Raw genomic sequence first — 10,200 nt, forward strand, 5'->3', positions numbered from 1 at the left:
CTTATTTATTCAGCTTTCAGATGATGTATAAATCTCAATTTCGAAAAATTGACACTTAAGACTGGTTTTGTGGTCCAGGGTCACATGAATAAAAACAGCCTTTTTTAATTTTTTTTTTAAACTATGCAAGTCTTTACTGACACTTTTGATCAATTTAATCTGTTGACAAAACAAAAAAAATTAGTTTACTTAAGACATTATTATTTTTAACATATATTTGATTGTATTCTTTAATAGTAGTTCGAAATTGAAAAGAAATGAACACTTTTGTGAATGATACAAACACCATTATGTGCTTTCTCTTTTCCACTTCTTGTAGCTCAAGGGTTAAACCCTCCTGCCCTCCTGGCACTGGAAACACTCATCGCTCTGCTCTGCTCCATGACTGTGTGATTTGAATGACATCTTTGTTGGCAGTCAAATTAAGTGTTTTGCATCCGCAGCTGAAATCTAAAAAGAAGTCAGGAAAACCAGCCGTAGGTACACCAGGATGATGTGGCGTTCATTCATCTGCGAGAAAAGATGTTAATTGAAGTCATATTTATTTGAGGGTAATTTTACCCTTGAACTCCCACTGAACTCCTGCATTCGGCAAAACGCTGGCTGAGTGGAGGAGCTGTAATTTAGATAAATGGGTTTTCACGAATCGGAGACAGTATCGTACAGTTCCAATGTGTGTGGGAACAGTTCAACCTGAATGATGATAAACTCAGTGCTGCTGATGTCAAAGGTTTTGTTTATTCATAACCAATATGTTCAGATTCAATCCATTAAATACTTAATTTGTGACATCTCTTTTGGAATAATTTTATGATTCCCTTTCTTTGCAATAATGAATGTTCTAGGCTGAAAAACGTTATCAACAATTTTTTTTGGCATAATATTAATCATTTTGATTAATTAAGATTTGAATGCACTTACAGTGGAAGTCTAAGGCAAGACATTACAGAGATTTAAAGCCCAAAAGAGAAGCTTGTATTTTTGGTAAAGCACTTAAATAAAAAAATATATATTTTTTGAATTGTCTGATAAAGCAATAAGGCTTCATGGGGCTGGGGTATATTTGTAGCAATAGCCAAAAATTTTACGTATATTAAAAAAAAAAAAGCCTTGCGTGGGTCAAAATTATAGATATTTATTATACAAATAAAGTGTAATGATATTAATAACAACAGACAAACGTAAACAAAGGTGTATGTTTGTATAGTAATTTACAACAGCTTCGAACATGGCTCAGCCAATCAGAATCAAGGACCAGAACTATCCGTTTTATCCACCTTTTTCTTGTCGTAAAAATGGGCCATTTGTAAATTCTATGGGTCTGGCTTCCGGTCTCATCTGAGTCCACTCCGTCCAGCTATTTTTAGCTGAACAAAACAGTTCGTTTTGCTGCTTGATATCGAAAGTTGGTGTGTCTTATCATATTATTTTAATGTATTATCTTAATTATGAACACACTGGATTGTAGTGCAAACAGTTTTACCATTTACTGCACGTTGTTATTCTCCTCGTTATTTACCTACAGCGGCTAATGAACCGGAAGTCTCACCCATAGGCTTACTTCCGCGTTGAAGAAAAAGGTGGATAAACCACAGTTTTTTTTCTCCTTTTCCCTTATCCTTGTGCATATCATCAAAGTTACAAAGTTTACCGGCTTTACAGATCATGACATAATAATGGATTGTTATTCATTCTTATTAATTAATACATTGTTGCTGTACTAACAATGTGCATTTTACTATTTATTGGACTGTCTCTTTACTGACCTTTTTTTTTTTTTGTGAAGATACTTTGAATTTTTGAACAAAAATAGCAGCACAATTATTTTTATTTACAACATTGATAATAATAAGAAATGTTTCTTGAGCAACAAATCAGCATGTTAGAATGATTTCTAAAGGATCATGTGACACTGAAGACTGAAGAAATGACTGAAAATTCAGCTTTGCATCACAAAAATAAATTACATTTTAAAATATATTAAAATAGAAAAAATATTTTAAATTGTATTTTTACTATATATTCTTACTTCCGCGTTGAAGAAAAAGGTGGATAAACCACAGTTTTTTTTCTCCTTTTCCCTTATCCTTGTGCATATCATCAAAGTTACAAAGTTTACCGGCTTTACAGATCATGACATAATAATGGATTGTTATTCATTCTTATTAATTAATACATTGTTGCTGTACTAACAATGTGCATTTTACTATTTATTGGACTGTCTCTTTACTGACCTTTTTTTTTTTTTGTGAAGATACTTTGAATTTTTGAACAAAAATAGCAGCACAATTATTTTTATTTACAACATTGATAATAATAAGAAATGTTTCTTGAGCAACAAATCAGCTATATATATATATATATATATATGAAGATTTTTGTGAACTATTCTATAAGTTCTGTTGCGCTATTATGAAAGAAAGAGCTAATCTGAACTATAGAAATGTAAGGAGCTTAACCATAACTTCATCCTTTTGATATTAATATTATTCCCTCAGGGTTGGACGTGTTCTTACCCAAGTACAATCAGCTCCCCGTACTTGATGGGCTCTTTGTCCTCAGGGCAGAGAGCATCATGGGACTGAGATCCTGACCCCAGAGGAGGAGACGGCTGGTTCTTGTTGCATGATGGGCGCAGCTCCAGGGACGGAGGAGGGCAAAGAGCTTCGGAGCTCCCTTCCAAAACCATATCCAGAAGAACGACTCACAGCTATAAGAGAGAGAGAGTGAGGGGAAGAATGTGAGCTTGATATTGTTGATCAGCACATTTGCTTGTTTTCTCACAGTGACACGACAACTTTATTTAATAAGCACTACAGGGAGAGGAAATGGAAAAACAGTATGATTTTTATCTGTATCCCAACACCCCCCCATCGGTTACTCCAACTGTAAAAACAATAACAGACGAATCACGGATCAGCTGTTATGTATTTATGTAACAGCTGATCCTGTGAGAACAGCCTGAGATAGTGTGGCTGTCTCTGCAGTGTTTTGAAGTCAACAAGCAGCCAACCATCAATTGACAACCTGTCGGGAACAGGAGATTTAACCAATCCCAGGAGAATAACAACCCCTCTGCAAACACACAGTCAAGTGCTCCAATGCAAAGGACTTCATTGTTGTTTTTCATACAGACTTAATGGAACACAGTCACAGCAGTGGCATTTCAAAGGTTCGATACTGACTGTCAGATAAATTGCTGTTGTCATTACTCTGAGTACTTAATGTGTGTTATTTAGGGGAAAATCTATCTATCTATCTATCTATATATCTATGTCTGTCTGCATGCCTGTGAATCTATCTGTCCGTCCATCCATCCATCCATCCTCTATGATGTGTTATTTCACTGGGATCAATGTTATTTTAGTATTATGTATATACTATTATAATATTAGTCATTTTTAATTTAATTTTTTATATTTTAAGTTTTAATTTTTATTTTAGATTTAGTAATTTTGTTATGTGCTTTAGCCGTTTGTATGACAACTTTTAATATATGGTTTTTCTTTTAAAAAAATATTTCTGTTTAGCTTTCATTTATTTTTATTTCAGTTTTAGTTTTAGTAATTTAATACTTAAAATTACTTTTCATCTAATATTTATATTTAAATTTATTTCAGCTTTATTTTTAATTTCTATTATTTTGTTTTGTCGAAAAAATCTGTTATGACACTTCCTCAACAGTTCACTAAACACACTAAATCACTTTTATTTTTTAAATTATAAGCATCTTGCAGATTCTGCCATTTTGAAATTATAACTGCATTTATAATGATCAACTAAATTAACATGTTAAAAAAAATATGTAAAAAATATGCACGTTAAAAAATATACGTAAAACCTTTGTAGTGCAAAAACATTAGCAGCAACTGGTTATATGTCTGTTTACTTCTTCCAGGCTCCCTTATGCAGCAAATTAATCTGAACCGAGTGCAAACCCACAGGAAGCTGACTGGTTTAGAGATGACGGACAGCTCAGATGAGCCAATCGCTGCGCTATTATGGCACTGCATGACTGTGGGTGTGCAATGGTGAGAGGTGGACTGGAGGCTGAGAGGGTGAGTAAGGAGAGGGAGGGAAATTGATAGAGGACAAAAATAGAAATAGCATGGTGGTGCAGGTGATGGAGGTGAGAGGAGCAGGGAGGGCCAGGGGGATGGAGAAGGGTATGTAGAGGTGTAATACATATAGAGTGCTTACAAAACAGCAGATTGTAGATAACAGAAGATTACTAGGGATGAACAAGCACTATTACGAAGAGATTGCGTGTGTGTGTGTGTGCTGAGATTTGGTAGGGTGATGGATTGCCTGTTCTATGCCACGTACTTTGTAATCAGCCCACAACCTGGGGGAGGAACGAGAGAGATATGGGAAAGGAAGATCAACAGGAATGCAGGAATATGGAGGGGTGGTGAGGACAAGATGCACATCATGGAATGAGATCTTTCTAGACACAACAGCCTTAGTGTATAGTGGCTTATAGTATAATAAAATGACAAGTGACCGTCTCTGAGCTCGAACTGTTCTCCACACATTATTGGGCAGCTTATCAATAATTCATTGGCTTCTGGTGCCTTTATTACACCTCTAATATCTTCCTCTTTATTCCCTTCATCTCCAATTCTCGCATCACCACGTCCTCTCTCTGGTCTGATTTTATGTCCTCCCTGGTTACTGTGTCATCTCCCGTCACCTTCTCTCCTCATTCCCACAATCCTCTCTGCTGCCTCTGTAGCGGGGTGAGTGAGTGCGGCGTGTGAGACCGAGCGAATGAGTGTGAGCGGGGTAGACAGAGAGCGAGTCTGCCTCATCCATCTCTATCAGGAGCCAGATGAAGTGGGTTCTAAATATACACGCACGAGGAAATGATCTCACGAATAACTTATTAGGCTTTACTCGAGGCCAGGCTTGCCAAACTTAATTCTTCAAAATCTATATCTGCTTTTCAGCAGATCATTAGCTATTTCGCAGTTTTGTCAGAGCTGCATTTTTGCACATCTTGAATGCTCGTACGGCTGCAAAATTTCTGTTTGCATTGTTGTTCTGTCTGCAAACAATAGTATTGGTGTTATGCTTTCACAAATTTGGCTTCCTGTAGCAAAGTGAATTTGTATAGGTAGCAGAATGTAGTTTGCACTAATAGTATATTGTCTGCTGGAGTCAGCTCAAAGTGATGGCATCTCATAAATGCAATGATATACTATTATGTATTCATAGTGTCTACAATGGTCTGTTATTGTTTATGATTGCATGGCTCTCTGGAATACTTGCTTCTGATTGGTCAATGGCAGCAATCTGGGGTTAAATAATTTTGTATAACAAGCAATTTCCTACACAGCTGGTATGATGTTTCTCAGCTGTCTCTCTTCTCATGTAATACAATTGTTTTAACATAAATTAAGATTTTATGTATATTTGGCAAGCAGCAAAAAGTAGTAACCTGCCAATTTCAGTTTAAGGAATTGTTTTTACCTGATCTAACCCTTTGGGTTTGTTGGTGTACCCTTATGTATTTAGGTTGATTCAGTGATGTTAAATAATAATTTTGACTTGAATAAAATCATTCATTTAGATGTTACCACATACAAAACATTTTTAGGTTAACATTTTCTCAGTTTACAGTCAGTATGTTATTATTGCAAAACTTTTTTTTGTACATTCTGTCAAGGTTTTATTTTGCAATAATGACTGACTCATTGTATGTTAACACTTATGTATTAGCTATAGTTTGCAATAACTATTAGATATTGTTTAAAATGTCCGCAGAGTTACTTTTGGTCAATGTTTTATATCTGTAACTCTGCTATATAGTCTTTAATACCCACTAAGGCTGTATTTATTTTATCCAAAATACAGTAAAAACTGTAACATTGTGAAATAATAATAGATTTTAACATAACTGTTTTCTATTTGAATATATTTTCAAAGGTAGTTTACTCCTGTGATAGCAAAGCTGAATTTTCAGCAGCCATTACTTCAGTCTTCAGTGTCACATGATCCTTCAGAAATCATTCTAATACACTGATTTTTTTTGTTAAAATAGAAATCTTTTGTAACTTTATAAATGTATTTACTGTCACTTTTGATCAATTGAATGCATCATTTCTAAATACAAATGTTTCTTTTAAAAACATCAACAAAAGCAATTTATTTTCTATCTTTTAGTACTTTACAAATTTGTTGATTGATTTGTCGCCTTGTAAACCATAAGGCTAAATTAATGTAATATTTGTCCACTAAACCAGAATGCAAATTTCTTGTAACCAGTACACTATGTTCTACATTAGCATCATGTTATCTATTACATTCTCTTTTAACAGGATAACACCATCTATCTGTTTTGGTGAGCTGAGTAGCTAAGGTCTGCCATAGACTGCGGTCTGCACCAGTGCAACAATGGTTTATATTGCATAATTAATGCGAAAACACCATCTATAACAGTGTTGCTCACTGTACCGTATAATTCATTATCTCCGTCAGTGTAAGTGTGTAGTCAGCTGCAGCTTGTTGAATGGCCGTCATGGCTGTTGTCTGTTGCAGTGAGCAGTGAAGCTGTGGTCTGCAGCAGGTGTGTGTGTGTGTGACTCATGATGGAGTGAGTGTCCTACAGTGCTGTCTGACCCCGCTGCTCCTGTCTGGGTGAGCAGTGGAAAGAGCAGCAGCCACCAAAGGCAGGGAATGAGAGAAAGTGCGAGAACACGTTGACATGGTCTCCCTGTTAGAGGTATCGTGATTGTGAAACTTGATAGTGACCTTCAGAGGCAGGGACCTCCGCAGGAGCTCTATCATTTACACTCTTCCTGTTTTAACAGCACATCAGCATTCACAGATGCATGTCAGCAAACCAGTTTATGGGTCACCTATGTGACATTGCAAAGACATTTTGTTTATAATTCGATTTAATAAATAATTATGACGTTTTTTCAGCATGCCGATCAAGAATGAACCCTGAATTAACACTGACAAGGGGAAATACTATGCAGCACATAAAGAAAACCATGGCAATGAATAAATAAATAAGATGAATGAACAGGAATATTACAAATGTGTAAACTTCAAGCATAATGGCCCTACTCAGAATATTAGTTAAAAAAAACATTAGCAGTGCACAATAAACTGTAATAATTATTCTACAACACAAGCAAATTTAGATAATGTAAAACTAAATAGCACTTTCCCAACCTTAGTAACGTCTCATTCTCTAAGTATAAATCCTCATTCATGCAAAGAGTCTGCCAATAAGCATTCATTTTTTACTTAAATATTTTTCTCGTTTTAAGACATTAATAAGTAATAAGACAGAACTGGTTTTTAAAATGATGTTATGTTTTGTTCAACATGAACAATCATCCCTCTTAATATAAAGACAATTGAGACTTTTCTCCTCTCAGACTTTGTCCACAATGCAAAACAATCATTTTCTTAATCACTGTCTTGTCTTCCTTAAAACCAGATAGATTTCCTTGACAAGCCAAATATATGATGTCTAGATTTTAATGAAACCTCTTGGGTCATTATCCTTCTCCAGTAAATTTGCAGTATATTGTTTTAAAGATATTTACTGGAAATCAAAATAATTATTAAGACTTCTATTTTTGCTGTTGCATGACTACTCCCTATCCATATACACATCATCACATGCAGTCAAATGAGACATCTAAATCACAGCCTCTTTTCTTAATACATATATTAATTAATGTTAAATATGTTGTCAGACAAGTAAATGGATAGATAGTCTTCAGATTGATTATTCACCTCAACATGAACAAATACTAAATGTTTATAAGACAAACATACTGTAACCATCCATGATTGTTCTTTTTTTTTGGTGTGTTACTAATGCTTTTTTAATTTTGTAGTTATTCAAACAAGTTGTAAACAGATAGCAGGACTAGCTCAGCAATTAAGAAAAACTGAAATTAACAAACTATCCAAATAATTAATTATAGAAATAATAAACTAAATTACATTCTTTATTTTTAATGTTCACTCAACATTTTGTGATGTAACTTCATCACACTGTTGTGCAATTTAGGTTTACAATATGCCCTGTGAAAGTCGTTTTTTCATGATCTGTTCTATAAACGTCCGAGATTATTGTACACATCAGAAACTAACATTATAAACAAGATTATGGAATGGCATTGCTCGTATTCTGCTCATTTATACACGAGCCAGCATGACCCGTGGACCAGCCCGTGCTCTCAGACGACAGATTGCAGCGGATTGCGTCTCAAAACAGCAGAACAGCTGAATGCAAAGATTCGAATTCTAAAATCCGAATTATATAAATCGATGTCTAATTCGAATTTTGCGACGTAATCATACAATACCGATTCCCCCAGGAAATACACATACGCACGCACGCACGCACGCACGCGAGACATTTAGCTACTATAGATGAAATATGAAAGTCAGGCAACACTTTTTAACAGTTGATTTATAAAGCGTCAGCATATAAGAGTCACACTTGTATTATTCCCATTCCTTTTAATCCGTCGGTAAAGACTGTTCAAAATGCACATTACATATGTGAAAACCGGACCTATTTGGTATTCACCAGAATCATCACTGCAATTGTGTCCCACTAGAACAATATAATTGAGATGCTCTTATTTATACTAAGCAATCTCACGCTGCCTATGAGGCCTGGGGAGTACACAAGGGATTTCTGGGAAAATGTATTCATTAATAATTTTATTTATTACACATAGTAGGCTATAATTTAAATAAAACACTTTATATAAAAAAAATCTAAATTACAAATGATTTGCACAGAAAAGAAATAACCAACTACAGAAGAACACGCGCATCTACATAGCACTCCGCACTGACATGAGAAGACTGTTGAAGTGATAATAAAAAGAGGAACATATTTCGGTGGACAAGCACGCCAAGCAAAAACTATCCAAATACGCACCTGATGATGTTACAGACCCCTGCCTTGAATATTCTTGGCTTGTCAATCCCCGTGTGGCCTTAAAATAGGGCGTCGTGCTGTTAATTCATCGCTCGCGGTGTTAAACTGGATGGCACGCGCATCACGTCGTGTGGTTTGCATTGCCACACTCCGTTGTCATCAATTACACGGAAGACAGCGCGGATCTTAATCCACGAGAAGAGTGTTTTCAGTATAGTCCAGACACTCCGTTATCACGCCCATCTCTCCCTCGCAGTTCTCCGCCGTTAAAGAAATCCGAGGACGGGTTTTGCCCTCGCCCACATCATGCGCCTCTGCGGTTGGTCAGGGTGCCACAACACGCGTAAGCCCCGACCCCGGATGTGAAGTTACGAATCCTAATATGGTAGTGGACTTATTAATATTCACGACTCAAGCCTTTGCCATTGGACCGTAAAAGCGTAACGTCAGGAGTAGTTCATTAATATTCAGAAACCAGGCTTCGCCATTAGAGGATTTCTCCGCCTGATTAATATTCATGAGCTAGACATACGCTTCGTAATTTCGCCTCAGGGTGGCGTTCGCGGGGGGTTGGCACCACATCACTGCTGTTACACACGCGCGCAGTGACGCTCGAGCGAGGGATCTGACAGCCTGTGGAATCCTCCGCATTCTCCACATTTAGGAATACACCTGTGGAAGTCAGTCCTTTACACCTGTAGGCTAATATATGCAGTGATTGTGCTGTGTCACTTTCATCGACACCATCTCAATTAAGACGGCCATCTGCGTGATGATGCGCATGCTGGTTAACCTAATCAGCCAGTTTTATAAAGCTCTATAACTGTAGGAAATTAATAATATTTTCACAACAAAATAGAGCTAATACACGCCACTTGTTAACCCATAGTTCAGTCTTTATGGAAATCAGAAATATATATAGCTAGGGGAGACCACTTGCCACAAGGGCTATACTGTATGAATCAAAAGTCTATCTACACACAAATATATTTTTCTGTGGCTGTGGTTTGGTTGGTTGGTTTCAAACACCTAGTTCAAAACATCTCAAATAATTGTGAATTCTGTCCTCCATTTCGAAAATTCTTTTCATAATCATCAATAGCCTATACAAAAAAACGCCAACAGTGGGATGATATTCCTGCGTTACAGATTAGAGTTTTGCAATTTTAGATGGATAGATAGATAGATAGGTAGACAGATAGATAGATAGGTAGATAGATAGATAGATAGATAGATAGATGATAGATAGACAGATAGATAGATAGACAGATAGACAGGTA

The 10,200-nt window shown here is 36.1% G+C and overlaps 1 protein-coding gene across 1 annotated transcript in view; it reads right to left on the minus strand.

Moving 5' to 3' along the window:
- Positions 1-9,238, minus strand: part of LOC107660729 (E3 ubiquitin-protein ligase pellino homolog 1-like) — an 18,087-nt gene extending 8,849 nt beyond the window's left edge. Inside the window, exons 1-2 of the mRNA XM_016450129.1 lie at positions 8,921-9,238; positions 2,517-2,710 (exon numbers count right to left, since the gene is read on the minus strand). Of these exons, the coding sequence (XP_016305615.1) occupies positions 2,517-2,689 (173 nt within the window). The 5' untranslated portion in view covers positions 2,690-2,710; positions 8,921-9,238. The remainder of the gene's footprint in view (positions 1-2,516; positions 2,711-8,920) is intronic.
- Between the last annotated feature and the right edge of the window lie 962 nt (positions 9,239-10,200).

Source organism: Sinocyclocheilus anshuiensis, unplaced genomic scaffold, assembly GCF_001515605.1.
Source record: "Sinocyclocheilus anshuiensis isolate Anshui unplaced genomic scaffold, SAMN03320099.WGS_v1.1 scaffold1823, whole genome shotgun sequence".
Classification (NCBI taxonomy): Eukaryota; Metazoa; Chordata; class Actinopteri; order Cypriniformes; family Cyprinidae; genus Sinocyclocheilus; species Sinocyclocheilus anshuiensis.